The sequence below is a fragment of the Artemia sp. Qi Xiang Cuo genome, chromosome 13 (assembly GCF_049724085.1).
Source record: "Artemia sp. Qi Xiang Cuo chromosome 13, ASM4972408v1, whole genome shotgun sequence".
Taxonomy (NCBI): domain Eukaryota; kingdom Metazoa; phylum Arthropoda; class Branchiopoda; order Anostraca; family Artemiidae; genus Artemia; species Artemia sp. Qi Xiang Cuo.
The window spans coordinates 42,628,604-42,650,955 of NC_142806.1; the positions used below are offsets into that span (position 1 = coordinate 42,628,604).

Genomic DNA, 22,352 nt, shown 5'->3' on the forward strand with positions numbered 1-22,352 from the left:
TCCTAGAGGTCTAGAGTTTTCGATAGTTTTTGTATATTATGAAAACACAACAAAAAAACATATATGTAGGATTATTAGGCAAACCCTCAGCATTTATAATATCCAAATTTGAAGTGACTATGACAACCGAATTGGTTCTTACATTCAATACTAACCAAGCTACAAAATTTTCTTTCGTGGGAGGGGAGATAGTTAATTTTCATTGAATGTCAAATAATTGTTTGATCTATTTGATAGATTGCCAAGATTGTCCTTTTCGGCCAACCGTCTAGGGCTAACCGGAAAGCAGGTCGTCCGCGGTTGGGGTGGGGGAAGTCGCAAAGAAAGACTTAATGGAAACGGGAACTTCCTGAAGGGTGTAAAGAAGGAGGCCTTGAATAGATTAGGATGGAGGGTGAGCGTGCTTAGTAGTGTTGGCCTCAGGTGGCTTCGTGCTGCGGTGAGTTGTTAGTAGTAGTAGTAGTATTAGTAGTAGTAATTGTTTGATAAATATTTGAAATTTTGAGGGAGAAAGGGTGGTTGGTGGTATAAAGGTTTATTTATTTGCTTAGGGGGTCATGGCAGTGAAAATTTTGAGAAATAGTGCCTGAAACAACTACTTATAATAGACTAAATAATTTATACTACGTAGAGCTGTTTCCACACTTTTTTAGACTAAATGTGAAAAGGAAAAGAGTACTTGTTTACATAACTCGTATAATTTATACGAAATTGTGACGAAACTTGTGATATAATTCTTAATAACGCAACTTGTAAAAAGCTAGAATTCAATTTTTACCTTATATCTCGATTACTCTTATACCTGTTTATTCGATTTTATTTTAGCATTGTTCTGGATTTTAACTTGTAACTTCTGATATATTTTTTTTTTCGTTTTGTCGATACAGATGACTGGTCGTCTTTTATCGATGTTAATGCTATCGTGACTGAAAAAAAATCATACAAAAAAAGTCAAAGTTTGATTCGTTTTATATTATTAAAAAAGTTGCAATTTCTTATTTTACGGCAGAGCGATTCTGTTGTTGACACATCTGGTGAATTTTGAGCAAAATGAATTTTTCAATCTCGAATTGATTATTAATTTCAACAGCGACTTTTACAATCTCGAGATAGAGGCTTTAAGGACTGCAGTAAGCAATAATTGTCGATAGTAACAGTTGACGTTTTAGTAATATAAACTTAGGAAAATAAAAGATAATATAATTAAATGCGTTTTTTTTCAACAAACCCTATTACGCAAGACTTGATAGCGCAGCGGTAAGAACACTTGCCTGTGGCCTTGGTAACTTGGTTCGAATCTTAAATAAGACAAATTTGCGCTAAAAAGGGCCAATTTCAAAATGGGCTAAAAGCAGAAAAAAAACTTTGTTTTTCTCGAGAATCTAAATATAAGTGACAACGAGGGGCACAAAAACTCGTTTCGTGACTCGTTTCGCTCAGCTCACCGACTTTTTCATATGTTCATTTATAACTTAAATCAATTTAGTATCTGTCGTAGGTAGTGCAATGGCGCTGCCTAAGTAAAGGGCGAAGTGGGCTCTATGTATTATTTGTTTATTATTTTTTTTCCACCAAAGCATTTCGTATGGAAAGAATTATCGCAGAAACTTCGGAAGAAGCTCATTCGGTTGGAAATTGCAAGTTCTAGTGCCCTTTTAAATAGTCAAAATTGATCGGAGGACAACTATCCCCCCTCATACGCCCCTTTTCCTCAAAGACATGCAATCAAAATTTTGAGATAACCATTTTGTTCAGCATAGTTGAAAGGTACAATAACTATGCCTCTGGGGATGTCTACCCCCCAAACCCCTCGGGGCAAGGTCTGTTAGCTGTGAAATACGCTCATTTTTACAAATAGTATTTCTTATCGGGAAAGGGGGGCATGTTTCACCCTTGGTTTACAAAAAAGGGCAATGTTATTCGGGTGAAGCTTTCAAAGAATGTTGACGGGATGCTGAACTAAATCAAAACACACTATGTGCATGCAGGTTGTCAAAAGGGCGTACCTCAAGAGTGGCTAAGAGTATTAAGTTGGAACTTTAGGGGAAATATGAGGGCCAGGATCAATTGATTAAAAGGCAATAAAACAGGGAATATCAGCAAAAAACGATCTTGATGGGTCAGATGGTTGAGAAAATTCGTTAAGAGCCTTAATCTTAGAAAGAAAGAAAATTTATGTGAATGACATCTTTTTTGTATACATCAGTATTGCAATGACGTTGTCACACTTATGTGGAAAAATGCTTATATATATATATATATATATATATATATATATATATATATATATATATATATATATATATATATATATATATATATATATATATATATATATATATATATATATATATATATATATATATATATATATATATATATATATATATATATATATATATATGTATGTGTGTGTGTGTGTATATATATATATATATATATATATATATATATATATATATATATATACACAGACAGATATAGACAGATATATATATACACAGACTACTTGGCTGTCTTCAGTTTTTGTTTGTTCTTCTTCCTCGGCAACAATCTTTAATTGGATATAGTTCCACAGATAGTATCTCGTTCTAAAAAAAAATAGCTGGTATGACTTCGAAAATTATTTTATAAGTTACGGTGTGCTAATTAGTCTCTCTAAAAAAAATAAATAAATAAACTAACGATCCAGCTGCTGTTTTCGTAGTGATGTTGGCAATGCTATCACATAAAAACATGTGATGATGATGATGAACGAATTAAAGACCCCTCTTGACTGCTCGGTCACTTGGGTCTTCTTTCAATAAATCTGGATCCCACTTTAGTTAGTCAATCATCAATAATCTGCTCTGTCACATTAATTAATCATAATTATTCTTCCCATCACATTGTCCTATCTCTCCCAATGGCAGTTATAAACTGTACAACCAGCTTTAGGATTTGTATATTGTCACTATCATTTGCAAATCCTCCCAAAATCAAATTTACACTCAACTGTTTTCTTCTTTCATGAAAAAAGGCCTTGATATGCTGTCTTTGGAGAGTGTACTTATCACAATCTATAAGAAGATGTACCAGACTTTCTTCTTTGTCACAAAACTCACAGTTACTTGACTCTCCATAAAACTTTGCCCTGTATAATTTTGTATCTGCATGGCCTGATCTAAGACGAAATGCTAATCTTCCCTCTTTCCTACTTAATCCTTGGTACACATGCCTCTCAAACTTTCTTGCTACTTTTCGGGTAACAACCCAATTTCCGGATTGATTTCTGCTATCCTCAAAATCATACGTTCTTACTGATTGTACCAATTGATCTAATTGCATTGCAGATCTAGGAGTTGAACCACTAGTAAATACATTTATTGTTTCACATGCCATTTTAGCAGCTGTGTCGGCACTCTCATTCCCCAAAATCTGAACATGGGCTGGGATCCACTGAAGACATATGTTTGCTGTTGACATTAATGATACTATTTCCGTGTAGCACAATACATCTTCTCTTGAAATTTTCCCATTATGATCAAAATTGGCGAGTGCCTCCAATGCACTTTTTGAATCTGACAACAATACAATGTTTCTTTGGTTGCTAAGATTTTCTTTAGCAAATACAACTGCTTCCTTTATGGCTATTACTTCAGCCTGGAAAATTGTTGCCTCTGAATGCAGTTACATAAAAACATGTTGCTAAATAGTACAACTCATTTGAAAGAAATGCGCGAATATGAACTTTAAAGATTGATGTAAACGGTTCTAGCATTTATTCAGCCCACGTTGTGCTAGGAGTCAAGCACAGTAAAACTTCGCTAAAGTAAGTTAAAGTGTTTGCCGTATTTTTCTAAATTTTTAGAAGTTTGCCAATTTAGCTGGTTTCAGATTAAATTTGGGTGAAAGCATGAAATTCGCCTGCCGTCTTGGATCCTGTCTGATCCATATTTAAAAATAAGAGGAACAAACTTAGGGTTGATTTAAAAATAGAAAATAAAAGGAAACAAAAAAAATAATGTGCTAAATTTTTTGAATTATGGAACTTTTAGTTCAGTTGTAAAGAAGTAAAAACGGCTGGAACTGAAACCAATCTAAGCTTAAATATTGCTATACTGTACTTTGATCTATATTTAAATTCTGGGAAACATTTTATCTTATTAGACGATTTCTAGATGTAAATTTTTCATACTTTTATGAAAATATACTTTTTTAAAATCTACCTATCTTTTTATCTTTTTTTTAGTTTGGCATTAATCATTAGCATGTTTAATAAGGAGACAATAATTTATATAAGTTTCATTGAACAGGAAGAATAAAAACGAAATGGATTCCTTTTTGTTTAACAGTTTGATTTTAAAAGCAATCCCTTAATACCAGAAATGTGCGTATTTCTGGGACCAATGCTTTTATATGTCTCTTGGAAGGATTTTCTAAAGCTCGTCAATATTGCTTTCCTCCCATTTGTTTGTTGGTAAAGATTGGCTATTCCATTTACTCAGTTTCCAATCAACATAGAATATCGACTAATGTCCTGTCTCATCGATTCCTTGTACTTCTCTCTATCCCTCCTATTTTGGATCTGAAGGTTGGGAAACATGTTTCATTTTCACTCAGTCTTCGTTGGGCCGTCTTGTTCATCAGTGTCTCATTTATTATGTAGTTTTTGTTGACGGGAATGCAGTTTGATTTTGGCCCATCTTGTGCAGGTCTGAGGGGCTCATTTTCGAAATCTCGATCATGTCGGAGTGTTCATCGTATTGGAAAGAGATTAGTGATCCGAGGAGTAAGTTTTAATATGATCCCAAAAAAGTGCCATTTGGCTGCTTTTGAGGCGGATTTTTTTGGGAAAATCGTTCATTCGGTGCATTTTCACTAGAATAAGGTGCTTTCGGCGTATTTTCACTTTTATGGCGGTGCAACTTTAAGCCAGACATCTAGTCACAGTGATACATATTGTACCAACTATTTCTTGAGCTAAAGTTACTGAAACTTTTTATCCCTATTTATTTTCTGTCTCATTTATCTTATACGGTAAATTTGCCTAATAATCCTCTACAAATGTCAATAAAAATCCACTTGAGGACTTGTTAGGGTGAATAAAATCATTTTTGAAACAATTATTACGTAGGAAACCAAGAGAGGAAAGGATATAATAAATGAAAAATAAAATCGAATGGGCGAGAAAACAAGGATTTTGTCAGTCAATGGCAAAATATGAATACGAAGAACAAGCAAATATTTCGACAAGGACCTCTGCTAAGTCATCCTTAGTGCTAAAAAAAAAAAAAAAAAAAAAAAAAAAAAAAAAAAATCTACTAAATAGATAATTTGAAACAAGTATCTGATACAACCTTAGGATTAGTGCTAGACAATTTACCAATTACATTCTTTTAATGTCAAACGTAACAAGTAAGAATTGTAACAATCGACAAATAAGAAAAGAGAATTAGTGCAGAAAATCAGCAAAACCTCTTATTCGAAGTTACCAGATATATAGTCAGAAAACTGCAAGGTGTGCTTATGAAGCCATTTAAGGTACAACAAAGGAACATAATATGATATTCAGTCAGCACTGAATATGACAGCCTTAAAAACTGTGCTCTCACGTATGTTTTGCTAGACTCCCGTCACTAGCGTGATGGGACATGTGTGCCTAGGTAGCTCCCGTCCGCGCACATAATTCAAAACTTGACAGAGACTAGCTACTGCCAAGGATTGCTTATAGAATTGTGAATCTGTGGCATCGATTTCTTATTTGGTCAATCCTGAAGTTTTTTTTTTTTTTTACCAAGTTCATTGTCTTTGTGCTTAGAAGAAATATTCATATTCATGTTTGTCAAGACTTCCGTACTTAAACACGTTCCTGGCCATATAGACATGCATAGTTGTAGGCTTAGAATTCTAGCTAGACCTGCTTGTCAAATCCTCTTTACTACTGTTCGGATTAGCCCAAGTTCTTCTTTTTATCTGCTACTTCTATAATTCAGGCCTATTTCAGTTCTCTGTATTGAAGACTGGCTCGAAAAGATCAAGATGGCAAAGCAGAAGAAACTTCGTTGAATATTGCTACCCAGTGCTACATACTCAGTGTTGTACATGACACAGTTAGATAACAATAAAGTTAAATTCTTCTGTTGATCTACACATGCAGACACTGATGATCTGATAATATAGATTGAAAATCGCTACAATTTTCCATTTTAAATGAGGTGCTACCTGGCTACCCTTCTGCTAAAAGGGTGGCAGAAGGGGGGAGGACTAAGTGCAGCATTCACATCGAATAAGAACTTAGTTAACTTGCACCGAGTGAGGATTTGTTTCGTTTTTGCTATTAATTTTTGTCCAATTTTCTTTTTCAAATACCCTTAATTCGAACAAAATTTCCAGTCGCCGTAGATGGCAACACTTCAGATCCGATTGACAACGCTCCTTTCTTAAATATCTAAACTTTGCTTTTTATTGCTCTAAGAAGATATTTTGCCGATAAAGCCTGGGAAACGTTGTCCATCTTAAGTACTTTTTGATTTTAGTCTGTCTTCAGTTTGAAACTGGCATCTTGTTGATTGCCTGCTAGAATTGAATATAAAGAAAATAAATTTTTGTAGAACAACTCCAAGATCCTCTCTGAGATAAAATGGGGAACTGAACTTCATCTCACAAACTTTAGGCTATGGCGTAAGGACAATCGAAAACCACCCTTCTTAAATTCAGGCAAGAATGGTATGCAGCTTTTCAAGATGCAACGTCATATTCACAAATCTGGACTAACGTCCACATTTTTCGTGAAAACTGCAAGGATTACAGTCTCAAAACCTTTTCTAATAAGCCAAAATTAGTGACATAGAAAAAATGGACGGGACAAAACCGAAGTAACGCTCCCACAACACAGCAAGCTTCCTTTAAAGGGAAATTTGAAGAGGCTGGAACAGAAATGAAGATAAATATAGACATAACAGAAGCTATAAAATATATTATATAAGAAAAAAGAGATTTTTGTCGATACGAATTTTATTTATTAAAGGCAATTCGTTAAGACGTTCAGTATTAAAAGAATAGGGCTTATGCTAGCTGCTCCAACTTCCAAGTAGCCTCTCTTGAATAATTTTTATCTTCAAAGTGAAAACTTATGTTACCAATAATAAGAATTTATTTATTAGAAGCAGATATTTACGCAGTTTACATTGGGTTCCCACTCTCCCCACAAAATATCAACGATCTTAGAAATCTATGTGCAGTTTTCTACATTTCCAACAAAATTCATTTTTTTGTGTTGTTCTTATTCGATCCCCATGCACCCCGTCTCTTCTAAACCTGGCTCTCTGAAATAGATCCTGCGGAATTCCTGGTCTTGAATTCTTGAAGGAAGAGCTGGCCACTTTTTCCTTGTTTTCACGGTCCAGTGTGGCAACACTGACGATAATGTGATACCGTTATAAATGTTTCACATGTTTGATACAAGCAAGCACAAGTCAGGTTTTCCGGTATGAATAGACCTAAGACGGATCCCGGGTAAAAAAAAAAATGTTTTCACAGATTATTTTATGTATTCCAAATATTTATGAATTTCAGGTATCAGAAGGACGCGGAGCTGGAGTCGAGAACGAAGCAGAATCCAGCTCTGATAATGAAGAAGGGGATACTACAATCAGTGTCATTGCTCGAAGAAACAAATCACCAATTGTAAGTTACATTTTTTTTTGTCTATCCTCCTTCTCCACTTTTTATCTCTTTTTTTTAATATGTCCTCTTAACTTTGCTCTCCAATACAGGAATGTCAATATTGGTCTAAATAGTTTTGAGTTCGTATAATGACTAAGTACCCAGTTGTAGGAAGTCTCAATTCATTATAATATATTTGTGCATTATTTGTTTCAGTGTTGGTTCTCTACATCTTTTGCTTTAGTGCAGCAATACTGGTTTTATAAAAAAAGCTTTGATTTTCTCCTGAAGAAATATCCAGTTCTTGTATGATTCATGCCAGAGTCGAGGTGATGAGAGTTATTGTTCATATACGAAAAAAGAAAAAGAAAAAAAAATTGTTTTATTATTCTGTTTAAAGTTTAACGTCGAAGACGGTGTCTCTCGAGTCCGTGTTTCTTGAAGTCTCTTGAGTCAGTCTTGGGGAGGGAAAGAAAGCAAACTTCAAAAATTTCGGGAAACACAATGTAATTAGTCGGTCGAAGATACAAAAAACGTGCATGTTTATGGTTTGGATTTTAGGCGGAAAGGGGGGAGTTAGGTGGTTCAATCCCGGGAAACGCCTTCACTTTTTCATCTCGAAATGTTCAAATGTTTACTTTTTTCATTACATGCTCGCATAATTTTTTCATTTGACTTGGGGTGGAGGGAGGGGGAGGGGTTCCAAGAACTTTCCTTCTCTAAGAAACAAGCCTTCTCTTGGTATAATGAATTCCTGCGCAAGTGACTGTGCAATAAATTAAGCCCATAGTAAGTTTGCGTGTTCTTTTGTTGATTCCATAGTCCCTGTAAGTGGTTAAAGGTGGGAAACACTCCTATCTTAAGGTTATTGAAAGGTAAAGAGAATTCCTCACTGGAACTGTCTTCACGGTTTCTCCTAATTATACAGCCCCAATTTGTAGGACATCAAATCTTGTGGTTGCACAATTATTGGGGAATTGTTCTTGCGTACATCCAGCAGTAAAGAAATCCAATGGATAATGAACAGTTTAAAAAGTATATTTGCGTAGTAAGCCAGCACCAAATGATACAAACGGAATTTTCCACAATGGAATTTATTTGGAATTTAATTGGAATTTTTGGAATTTAAATGGAATTTTTGGAATTTAAATGGAATTTATTCCACATTAACGAGTTTTTTAAAAGAAGAATTGTCTTAGACATTTGTCTAATTCGCTGTTATGTGTCACATAAACGGAAATGGGGAGATGATAAAGCTGTACAAAATGCAAACAACAATCATCTAATGATTTGAAGTACTCTGATTATGTATATGTCCTGTAAAGTGGTCGTTTGAATAGGACGTGAGATAATTCTTTTTCTCAAAGTTTGTCTTGGTGGACGCTATTTTTAGCTCTAGTCGATTTCCTACGTGCAATTTTCTACAAAGACTTGACAAGAAATGATATTCAAGCTGCATGTTAAACTTTAAAATTTATCCAAAGTTAGCATCATCAGTGAGCCTTCTACTGGTAACCCCAAAATCTGGTGAAAATCTAGTTTTCCGCAAAAGCCATCTATTGATACCGGTAAGATATGGTTCAACAGATGCACGAGACATAAGGATCAAACTGAGTGAAGGACAACGGGAATATCTGCATTATGTAATTGGAATGCTAAAGCAGGTTATAAAGGAAGAATATATCTAATTATGGGAACCAACTATAAGTACTCATTTTTCTTTTCTATTTCTTTTTATCAAAACCAGCACAGTGACTTTGAGCCTTCCGAAAGGTTTTTGTTTTTTTTTCTTTCTAAAGGATTTTAAAACTACTGTTTTAAAAATTTTAAACTAAGAGAAAGGAAAATAGCACCTATTTCCAACACTATCCGGTCAAGTGGAAAATAAACTGAAATTGTTTCTTGTATTACCAATAACCTTTTACACAAAAGCTCACTTAAGCTTGTACAGAATTCCACTATATTGCAAGGTCGCTCTTTTTGTAGAGGCTTCGTTAAATGTTACTGCTTAGAATTATTTTGTCACCATCCTAACCTCGTATAATAAAACAATTTTTTTTTCATGATTTGAAAAAATGGCTTGTTTGGACAGATCTTATAGAATTGAAGCTTTTATTATTGTTCAGTTGTAGAAGTGCTGACGACGTAGTTTTTTCGATAAAAAAGTTATTTCAGTAAAAAAAAGACAGAAAGTCAAACTATACGATCATGGTATACGCGCAGTAGAATGTATTTTCTTGGAAACATTCCTCAGGCTTTCTCCCCTGTAAGAGGGAATAAGAGAAAGAACTCTTGTTTTGAAACACACAAATGAAGTAATTTCTAATCTAAGATTTTCTTCTTTTGTCCATTTTCTACTCTTTATGTGAAAAGATAATTGCAAAAAAACTAGTCTTTTCGCTTTACGAATTCTATAGCAATTTATAACTTTCGCGCCCTTTCCTTGGAAAACTGCAAACTTCCGGTGCTTTGTTTGCAAACAAAAAAGGAGCCTCTGTTTCTCTGCACATCTGAAGTAATTATGATTTCATAATTGTACTGTATTACCAATAAATTACAGGAAAAAAAACTAACGAAAACCAACTAGTATTTTCGCCTCACGAATCGTATAGCGATATACATATTTTCCTCAGGTGTGCGCTTCAGAATCGTTGGGCGTTTTAAAGTATAATTTGGTCAAGAGACCTGTTGAATTCAGGTTTTCAAGTCACAAGTAATAGTGCATAAAAAAATTCTGGCATTTTGGGTCTACCTGACAATAAGACTTGTTTTTTTTTTAACCCGTGGTATCCCACATAAACTACAGATGTTCTAGTGTGGGGCTTGAGGAGGAGGTTGCAAACTATTTCTGGGGTTGAATTGGGGTATTTTTTTTATTGTTTTTGTCAAGAATATGCCATTTTTATCTAATCGTTAGATAAGCATGTATCTATCTAGTTTCTGTTCTGTTTCAATGGAATTTTCGATTTTGCTTTCTAACATAAGTGCACTGTTCACGGTGTGCGTGTAACTGAACCACAAGCAGCTGAACCCCTGTATAACCGAACCACCTTGCAACTGAACCCCCGTATAACCGAACCCCCGTGCAAATGAACCCTCGTGTAATTGAACCACAGGGAAACTGAACCCCATTTAACTAAACCCTCGTGTAACTAAACCCACGTGCAACTCAAAACCATCTAAATGAACCTCCATGTAACTAAACCCCCGTGTAACTGAAGAACCCCCGTACAACTGAACCCCCGTCCAATTGAACCACCGTGCAACTGAACCACCGTGCAACTGAACCACCGTGAAATTGAATCACCGTACAACTGAACCATCGTGCAACTGAACCACCGTGCAACTGAACCCTCGTGTAACTGAACCATCGTACAACTGAACCACTGAACTCAGATTTTCAGTTCTCTAAATATATTAGGCAATATCATTGGGTAAAACACAAGTTAGAATTTTTACATGTTCAACATTGTTGAAATTCTTTGTTTCTTAAATTCATGATATAAACGCCGGTCAAAAGTATTCATAAAAAAGCTTTGTTTTATCTTTGCAAAAGAAAAAGAAGATCCGATCTCATAAACCCTCAAAACGGATTTTTTACTCTCTTTTTTCAGATGAATCAGACCTTTCTGGACGTTAAGCAATAAACATATGTGTTGAACATTTGACTTCTGTGAATCGAGATAACGAATTTTAATCAGATGTCTTTGAGAAGATTGCAGCTAAAAAGGACATGGGAGGGGGACTGGTTGCACTCCAGCCTTTTTTTCAACATTTCTTCAACTTGCCCAGAAAGTTTTAACTTCACACCCTCAGGTTTATACCCTTAGCTGTTCTCGGCACATTGCAGATACAACGAGTTTTAAAACTGGATGCACATATTACCTTTTGATTTAGTTGAAGATGCTCCTAAATATTTTCCGAACAATGTGACGGCTGATACTATCAGCCATTGTAAATGTTCCTCGTATCTCCTTTTCACATCCAATAAAGGAATAAATGCTTTTTGATTGTGTTTGGCATTCTTTTTGAAATCTCCCTAAGATTTGACTAGTCCCCGAAGCCACGCAGCCGAATTTTTTTTGGCGGCGCGCCACCGATTTTAGACCGGCGGCGCGCCACGACGCGCTGATTTTTCTGATTAAAATAATAATAAAAATTTTACTTCACCAAGCACGTTCAACCTCGATTTTAGTAAGGATTTTTAAATGGTTGGCTAAAAACATACAGGAACAATATGACTTACTTGACTTACTTACTTGTTGTGTTTATGTTTAACATCGCATTGTTCCTATAAAATCCCGTGTTTAGTCATTTCCTTCTTGTTAATTATTTGGGCTAACGTATGTATAACTTTAAAAGTTTGAAGTTCAAACATCTCCTGTTCATCAAATACATACGAAAAGGAAGTGAAAAAACAAAACAAATAACAACATCGAAAAAAACACTGATACCATGGCTTAACAACACCAACAATTTTAAATCAGCGGTTACATCACTTCAGTTACAATTGATGTAACAAAAGTAAGTTTGTTCACTCTGCCTGGAGCCATTGATCTTTTTGCAGTCATTATCAGTCCTGTCTTTCTAAAAATCCGTTTAGCTGGGCACTTGTGGCCGGTGTAGCCAGAAGTCGACGAGCATAACTCCCACTCGCGGGATCTGATACTAGCATTGGGCCTTGGGGTCCCACAGAATGCCGCAAATGGGCCCCTTCTTTGTATCTGCTGAAATAAGTTTTTTTTAAATAAGGGAGAACAAACTTGTACCTTTACCATAGGGCTCCTGCGCCCTACACTACAGGAGGAACTAAAGTGCACCTTTATCCTCTTTTCTTATCAACACGGAATAACCCTCCGAAATTCTTTCCTGAAAGAAGTGGTCAAGCTATGAAGTTTCAATTCAAAGTGTAAGGCTGCTTCAACTTAAGTGTGCTCTGCTAACTGTGCAAAAAAATGTAATTCATTTCTATAGATATATTTCTATACTAGCTCTAGATAATCTACCAAACGGGAAACTACCTTGCCTTCCCAAGGCCAGAACATGATTTTCACTTTACTGAAAAAATATAAATGTTTTTAATTTTATAACTTTTATAAATCAAATAATATCTACATTTTGATTACTAAATATCAGTAAATGTATATTAAACTGACAATGCATTCATTTGTATTTTTTTCAGTGAAGTGCAAATTATGTTCTGGCCTTCGGAAGGCATAGGGGTTTTGAGCCCAACCTATGTTAATTTCCGTTCGTTTTGAGTTTGACTCGGTTATTTATTGTAATTTCTGTTCGTTTTGGGTTTCATTTATTTGTCGATGTTGATTTGTAGTAGTTTCACGCTTGGTAGATTATTTGATTTGATTTTTGCTCATTTTTCGTTAAATGGGTACCTTTATTTTTCTTTGAAAAACTTCCGATGTGGAAACATTTTTATCATTAATTTTGGTTCGTTTTATATTGTTAATGTATTTTCAGGGGAAAATAAAATATTACATTAAATCTGTTCGTTTTTTTAAGAGTTTATAGTTCTGTCTGCTACTTGTAGGCTGGAAAAAAATATTCAGCAACATTTAAAAACAGACTCTTTTAAAAATCTGGACACAAATAGTAGTGTTTAATTTAGTTTCATACCTCCTCTAGTTGAAAACTTGATAACAATCGCAAAAAAATTTGTTTACTTTCTTTGATAGCTTGGATACACTTACGCTATTTTGATTTGGTCAAATTTAAAGAGCGGAAGAAACCCCAAAAGTTTGAACATAATACCCTCAGTCGTTCTTTGGATATTGCTGAGATGCTTTATTGGGAATTAGCTTAAACACGGTGCATTTTGATTTTATCTTAAAGAAACATTTAATTTTAAAAAATAAAGGAAATTGGTTGGGTTGGCTTGGGAGGAGGATAGGATGCCCTCCAATCATTGTCGACTGTTAAAAAGGGCATCATCCCTTTCTATTTTCAATCGAAGGAGTCCTTTTCAAAGTTTATTCGGCAAATCCTTCGGTATAAAGGGCCCTGGTCTAAACAACAACAACAACAACAAAATGATACATTATACCCACTTCGATCTCTACTATAAAAATGTCAAGCCTTCCAATCACTTCCGATTATTAAAAAGGGCACTAGACTTTTCAATTTCCAATCGAATGATCCCTTTTTGAGTTTCTACGGCAACGCTTTCTATAAACACCGTATATGCCCCCAGGGCATAAATTACAACCCTTACCCTAAGGGCTGTGAGGGGGTTTTCATCCTTTAAGACCTAATTTACAGAACTTTCAACTACGTTGAATAAAATGCCTATCTCAAAATTTTTATTGGATGTGTTTCGGGAAATGGTGGGCGTGGAAGGGGTGTTAGTTGCCTTCCAATCACTTTCGACTATTAATAAGAGCACAAGCCACTCTAATCTCTAATTGAATGAGCCCTTTTCGAAGTTTCTTCGACAATTTCTTCGATATAAAGTGCCCTGGTCTAAAGGAAAAAATACTAAATAATACATTGTGCCAACTAGTTCTTATGTACCCCAAGGGTATAATTATAAAACCCTTACCCTAAGGGTTGTGGGGGAGTAACCTCCTCAAAAAACATATTTTCTCTTTGGAAATCAGTTACTCTGAACAAAATGGCTATCTCAAAATTTTTATTGGATGTGTTTGGGGAAATGGTGGGCGTGGAAGGTGTGTTAGCTGCATTCCAATCACTTTCAACTATTACAAAGGGCACTAACCATTCCAATTTCCAATCGAATGAGCCCTTTTCAAAGTTTCTACGACAACTCCTTCCCAAAAAAAAGTATTTATCTTTAAGAAACAGATTAGCCGGGATGACGGTTGAAGCCCGAAGGTCGATATCGATAACCAAAAAAGAGAGAAAAAACAGAAAAAACGGCGGCGTATTAGTGACGCCGCCGCCGATAGAATCAGCGGCGGCGTCAGCACGCTGATGCAAGCTCGGCGGCGGGCCACCGTTTTTTTTGCGGCGGCGCGCCGCCGACTTTTCGGCGCGGCTTCGGGGTCTACTTGGTAGTATTATTAGCAAAGACGGTGGGAACAGTGAAGACGTTAAAAGTAGAATAGCCAAGTCTCAGGGTATTTTTTCACAGTTAAAAAAAGTTTGGAAGAATAGAAAGATAAATCTGCAAACTAAGATTAAAGTATTTGAAGCTACAATGATGACAATGGTCAAATATGGCTCTGAAGCATGGGCGCTCCGAAAAGCAGATGAAGATTTGCTAGATGTTTTTCAGAGAACTTGCTTTCAGATCGTTCTGGGTACTCGGCTGATTCACCGTATTTCAAACATTAGGCTGTGCGCTCCGAAAAGCGGACTAAGATTTGCTAGATGTTTTCTAAAGCAATTGTCTGCAGATAGTTTTGGGTACCTGTCTGACTGACTGTATTTTAAACAATAAGCTGTACAAGAAATGTGGTCCAATCCCACTTTCTAGGGCTATAATGAAAGAAAGGTTGAGATGGCTGTGGCATGTTGTGCGGATGAAGGATGACAGATTGCCGAAGTTGTCTTCGTCTGGGGTGGGAAGACGTCATAAAGAAAGTTTTAAAGGAAATGGGTAGTTCCTGGAAGGGTGTAAAAGGGAGGCTTTGAATAGATTGGGATGGAGCATGCGTAGCTGTGTTGGCCTCAGGCGGCTTGGTGCCGCGGTGAGTTTTTAGTAGTAGTAGTATTATAATTTAGTACTATATTATAAATACTACTTTCAATATGTTTCAAACTGATATTAATAGCAATGGTGATAATGGTTCACAGTTACTTCACTACAGATGATACAGATGGTAAAAGTTACCAAAAAAGTAAATTCGTCAGCTGGAACGAAAAAGTTACTTTTTTCGTAACTTTTAGTTATTTTTTGTTGAACCTGGATTGCAGCCTTGATACAACGATTGTTTCATGATACCAATACTATCTTTCACCCGGTGGCAGAAAATGATAGATACTAATGTCACTTTGGAGTGACGGAATGAATTTCGTGACTTGAAAAGACACCCGCTATGAGACCTCCGTCCAAATGAGGCCTCTCCCGAACTTTACTAGAAATTTGTCGGACCTAATGGACTCCGGCTTTCAAACCTGGTGTAACGTTATTACTGTCGAAACAATTTTCGATGATCTTTTATTTGCTCTGTTGGCTCAATCTGGTCGATTGAAATAATATTTTCATTTTCCGGGCGTTATTCGATATTTATTTGCAAAGAACAAAGGTCTTCAGTGGATCTATTTAGATAAAGACTCGAAGTCAATATCTTGTTATTCGTATCATGCAATTCAGATTTTGTTCAGCTATCGCGGGAATATAGAATGAGGAAGAGGAATCCACTTAGATTTGAAATTTTGTTTAGAAGATTTAACAAACGTTTCCATGGAAATGAGTGAATCTTGACTTCTTGTGATTATGAAATCCCTGAAAATGAGTTAATTACAGAATTGGTCCGAAATGTTAAGTAGGCCTACGAAGGGCAATCATTCCTTGTTCGATTCAGTGATAATTCCTTATGCTACGGAAATCGACCTAACTCTCAGACGCAACATGTAAGCGATTTAAAAGTTTGGAAGATGATCGTAGAAACAATAATAACATTAATGTTTTCATTCTCCCAATTGTTTGGTAAAACAAAGTGAGGTAGCTAAGGCCTCAAAAAAGTGCAGGTTTTGGCCCATATTTAAAAATCTTTCCATCAGAGCCGTTTTGAATGAATATGGAATTGAAAATTAACCTCTTATCTTCCCGAGGGGTCACCCACTTTTAAAATCACGTATACGAGGGTGACGCGTGCCGAGCATGGCGGGCACTGTGCCTTACGTGACATAAACTGTGCCAAGTGTTATGTAGCTGTGCGATACGTTGTGGCGCTCTGAGATGTTCACCAGGTGGCGGAAAGTCGGTGTCGCCTTGGATCTTCCTTCATTTGTAGAAATATATTCAGACTAGGCGTACAAAATGGATGCTTAGGGGGGGGGGGTGTAGGCGAAAATTCATCTATTATTGTGCGGTAGTTTTGGATTTTAACGAAAGGTTTAGTTTTAAATGTCAAAGCATTGGCATTGGAAGTTGAAAATGAGTGTAAGGAGTGGGGATTCCCTGTTAGAAAAATTCTTTTTATGTTGAAAATAAATTGTGCCTATATGCAGGGCTGCCGCAAGCCATGTCTGGACTTATGACAAACCGGTTATCTGGTCTCCCTCCCCCAACTGTTGCCTACGAAATTCTCAAAAAAAAAAAAAAAAAAAAATCCTCGTCACTGATATTATTATTTGTTGCTTCTTGAAACAAAAGCGCACTTAATCCTCTGTTTTGGATTAAACAAGTTTTTCTTTGTTACATTATGGTAATTTCTATTTATTGCATTTTTCAGACTCGCTTCCAGTTTAATTGTATCCCAGCCCCTCCCCCTACTGCTTGGAAATAGCCCTGTTCTATACGCTTAAGTGTGCTGAGTTTGTAGTTTTTATTTAAAACATAATGCAAAACTAAAATAAAGAAACCAATAAAAAATTTAACTTACTCAAAAACTCTATGACAAAAAGGTGTTGAACTAAAAACCAATTAATAGAAAGTTTGATAGAGCCTTACCTTCATTACCTCATTAATATTCAGCTAAAACTCGGTCTTAGTTGAAGCTAAGGTTTTGTTATTTTTTTCTTGGGGGGGGGGGGTAATTCATCGTTATTTTGTCGCAAGAGTAGTTAGATTTATACTTGATTATCGATAAAATTATTTGACAATAACGAGACTACTACTACTACTAACAACTCATCGCAGCACCAAGCCGCCTGAGGCCAACACAGCTACGCACGCTCCTCCTCCACCCCAATCTATTCAAAGCCTCCCTTTTTACACCCGCCCACGAAGTTCCCATTTCCTTTAAATCTTTCTTTATGACGTCCTCCCAACCCAGACGGGGACGACCTGCTTTCCGTTTAGCCCTAGATGGTTGGCCGAAAAGAACAATCTTCGGCAATCTGTCATCCTTCATCCGAACAACATGCCCTAACCACTTCAACCTTTCTTTCATTATAGACCTAGAAAGCGGTATTGAACCACATTTTTCGTATAGCCTATTGTTTGAAATACGGTCAGTCAGCCGGGTACCCAGAACAATCCTTAAGCAATTTCTCTGGAAAACATCTAGCAAATCTTCATCCGCTTTTCGGAGCGTCCATGCTTCAGAGCCATATTTGACCACTGTCATCACTGTAGCTTCTAAGATTCTAATCTTGGTTTGCAGACTTATCTTCCTATTCTACCATACTTTTTTTAACTGTGAAAAAACACCCTGAGCCTTGGCTATTCTGCTTTTAACATCTTCACTTCTCCCACCATCTTTACTAATAAAACTACCAAGGTAAGTGAAACTGCCCACCTGATCAATCTTTTCATTGCCCAACGTGACCTTTTCATCTTCACTTATTCCTAGCCTTAGTGACTTGGTCTTCGTAACATTAATTTTCAAACCAATACTAGCACCCTGAACTCGCAAAACCTCTAAAACTTCATTATTTTTGATCACACTTTCATATAGTACGCTTAAATCATCAGCATAATCCAAGTCCAGTAGACTTTTTCCTCCCAATTTGATTCCGTGGTCTACCATTGCCTTTCCTGTGCTCCTTAAAAAAAACTCCATCAAAATAATCAATATAAAGGGGGATAGAACACAACCCTGCTTAACTCCTGATTTAATACAAAACCAGATGCTAACCTCATTTCCTACCTTAACCGCAGCAGTTTTATTCTCGTACATAGCACTAATCATTTTAATGTATTTGTCTGGTATACCATACAAGGATAAAACCTTTACTAAAGCTCCTCTATCAACAGAATCGAACGCTTGCTCATAATCTATAAAACTGAGGACCAAAGGTGTTTGAAAACTTAGGCACTTCTCAATTATTAACCTAAGAGTTAAAATTTGGTCAACTCATCCTCTACCTTTTCTAAAACCGCACTACTCTTCTCTTAAAACTTTGTCTACGGCATCTCTCAGTCTAAAAAGTATCATATTACTAAGCAATTTGCTACCTACAGTGACCAGACTAATGCCTCGATAATTACAACACTCACTTTTATCACCTTTCTTATAAAGTGGCTTAATTAAGGTTTTCCTAAAATCATTAGGTACTTCCACTTTTTCAAAAATCATATTCATAATCTCCAATAACTTATTTCTAACCTCAGAGCCACCATATTTAAGAAACTCATTTACCACCCTATCAGCACCTGGAGCCTTATTATTCTTTAATCCTTTTAGTACTGTTTCTAATTCCTCCTCACAAAACAAATCTTCCTTCACATCCAAGGTCTCACAAACTTTTTCATTTTCCTCTATATTTTTTCCTGCAACTCTATCTCGGTTAAGCAAATTCTCAAAATGTTCGGCCCATCTCGCTTTAGCTTTTGTCTTATCGCTAATTGCCACCCCATTCCTATCTTTAACTGGGACAAGTCCGGATTGACTACTACATCTCAATTTATTAACGTGCCATTACAATATTTTACTATTATGCCGTTTAGCTGCATCTTATAAATCCTCGGCAATTTTATCCATGGCCTCCACTTCACACCTCCTTAGTTCATATTTCAATGCTTTCTCCACTTTCTTTACATTTCTTTTGTTTTCATGTGATCTATCACTCAGATAATTCTTGTATCTGAATAACGAGACAATAACGAGAAGATTGATGAATACAAAAAGAGAGAGAAAAAAAAATCAAATCTGGATGCAAAGCCGTTCAAGGGGGGGGGGGGGGGGCAACCAAGTCAGCTGCCTCGGTCGTCGCAGCTGGACTGCCCACTTTGATTCGGCTTTTTTGCTTTTATTAGAGTCGGGAGAGGTGCCTGTAATTAAGTTTCTCCTGGGCATCACCAATCCTAGGAACGGCTCTGCCTGGAGGCCCTTTAGTCTCAAAACATGGACTATGGGAAGATAAATTGTATATTACCTCTTTCTAGATTCTATTTGCTGCATAAAACATTTTTCTGCTCCAAGCTTTGTCAATGTTCTTGTTTTTAAAATAATCCAGGCCAAACGAGACTGCTGGGTGATACGATGATTTTTTAGTAATAGTTGTTGTATTTGCCAGTGCATCAGCCCCTGGTGGTGGTGTGAGTTTCAAGGGAGGGTGTCCTTCTGCATGTGGTTATATTTATTGTAAATTCTATCTTTATTTAAATTTAAGATAATGTGAATCTTTTAAATGCAGTGTTCCATAATTTCCAGAGTAAAAGTTAAAAATTCACATAATATTGTAAAAGTCATGTTTTACAGTATTTGGTAGACTAGTTTTCTTTTACAATTAATGAATTGGTTTCCCTTGTGATTTGTTAATTGATTTTCTCGTGCATCCTTTGTTACGCAAAATTGTTTTGCTCTTTCATAAAATTAAATAAAAAAAACAAGTTTTTTTAACTGAAAGTAAGGAACGACGTTAAAACTTAAAACGAACAGAAATTATTCCGTATATGAAGGGGGCTGTCCCCTCCTCAACGCCTCGCTCTTTACGCTAAAGTTTTTTTATTGTTTAAAAAAATAGAGTTGTGAGAAAGTCAAACTTTAGCGTAAAGAGCGAGGCGTTGAGGAGGGGACAGCCCCTTCATATACGGAATAATTTCTGTTCGTTTTAAGTTTTAACGTCGTTCCTTACTTTCAGTTAAAAAACTTGTTTTTTTTATTTAATTTTTGAACGTTTTTGAATTAATGCAGGTTTTGATTTTGGCTCACCGTACATGAATAATTAAAACAAAATTTGCATATTATATTTGGTTAAATGGCTTTCTCGAAACTTGTTTAATTTTATTTACGAACGTTTTTATTAGTAATAAATATACGTAACTTAGAATTAACTTACGTAACGAACTTCTATATTCATAAATTTTTAACACGTATATTAGGGGGTTCGCCCCCTAGTCAATACCCTGCTCTTTAAACTATAGTTCGAATTTTTTTTCCAGTTCTTTAAAAATGACCTCTTAATCACAATCAGTTGATCAGTTGAAAAACTTGTTTTTTTATTTAATTCTGATCTTTTTCTTTAATAATGCTGGGAAATCCGGCGCCCCCTTCATAGCAATGTCCCTTCCCCCATGAAAACTTCCTTCATGGAAAGATCCTTCCATATAGCCCCCGACCCTCTCCTTCCCCCACCTACCAGAAAAAATATCCTCTGAAAAAGTCTGTATACTTCCCAATAACCAATACTATATGTTAACATTGAGTAAAGTTCATAACTTTCAGCCCTCCTCCTGGGGACTTTGGGGGATCAAGTCATCCTAAAAGACATTTTTATCATATTTTCGACCATGCTGAACAAAATGGCTATCTCAAAATTTTGATCGGATGACTTTGGGAAAAAAATGAGCGTGGTAGGGGGCCTAGTTGCCCTCCATTTTTTTTGGTCACTTAAAAAGGGCACTAGAACTTTTAATTTCCGTTCCAATGAGCCCTCCCACGATATTCTAGGACCACTGGGTCGATACGATCACCCCTGGGAAAAAAAAAAAACAAACAAACAAACAAACAAACAAACAAATAAACACGCATCCGTGATCTTTCTTCTGGCAAAAAATGCAAAAATCCACATTTTTGTAGATAGGAGCTTGAAACCTCCACAGTAGGGTTCTCTGATACGCTGAATATGATGGTGTTATTTTCATTAAGGTTCTATAACTTTTAGGGGGTCTTTCCCCCTTTTTTTGAAAATCAGCCAAATTTTCTCAGGCGCGTAACTTTTGATAGGTAGCTCTAAACTTGATGAAAGTTATATATTTGAAATCAGCATTGAAATCTGATTCTTTTGATACATCTATTGGTATCAAAAACCCGTTTTCTAGAGTTTCGGTTACCATTGAGCCGGGTCGCTCCTTACTTACAGTTCGTTACCACGAACTGTTTGACAAGATAGTTTCATCGTTTCCAATCGTGTCATCCAGTTTCGTCCAGTCTACAGATTATACTTGCATCGTCAGCATTAAAGCTGTGTGATCGTTATTATTGTACTGACCTAACCGGTTTCTCAAAGTTTCCTCTTATTGAAAACGCTGTTTATATGTGTTAATAGAACCGTTTGAAAATAACCTATATTGTGTTAAGAAAATGGTGATACACGTAAATGAAGTGAGATCGGAGGCTGACTGTTCTAAGGTGTGTTTACCATTCTATCGCCTAGTGGATATCCCGAAGGCGGAATATTATTGCTTTTACAGGTGTGTTTTGTGTTGTTATAGAACCAATTAATTCCAAATAACAAAACTGAAATGGGTAGAATGATTTTTGCCGCCTACTAATGGAATTTGTGTAACTTTGCCGAATGTTCGATTAATTCGTCAGCCAAAAAATAAAGATGACTTGCTAGCGTAGGCCTATCTGATTTGGGTAAATATACGAGATTCCATAAATGACACAAATGCCGTCGACAAAAATGGTGCTGAATTTTGCGATTCGAAACTTGGCCGTCGACAATTCAGGGTATATTTCATTTCAGGGTAGATATTTCCACATTATGGGGGGTGGGTGGGTGGGTGGGTGGGGTAAAGTTCATGGTAAATTTGCAGTGGGCCACATAATTTAGCTAGGATGAAAGTGAAAACATCATTTGATGCTTCTTTATGCTCTTTTATAATTGTGGTATGTTTACTTTATTCATAATATAAGTCAATAATATTAATAACGAAAAATTTACCATGT

At 36.1% G+C, this 22,352-nt stretch overlaps 1 protein-coding gene across 2 annotated transcripts in view; it reads left to right on the top strand.

Annotated features, from left to right (window-relative positions):
* Nucleotides 1-22,352, top strand: part of Osbp (oxysterol binding protein) — a 119,449-nt gene that overhangs the window by 43,833 nt on the left and 53,264 nt on the right. For both annotated transcript variants that reach the window (XM_089099314.1, XM_089099315.1), the window contains one exon: nucleotides 7,558-7,668. In XM_089099314.1, the coding sequence (XP_088955440.1) occupies nucleotides 7,558-7,668 (111 nt within the window). The remainder of the gene's footprint in view (nucleotides 1-7,557; nucleotides 7,669-22,352) is intronic.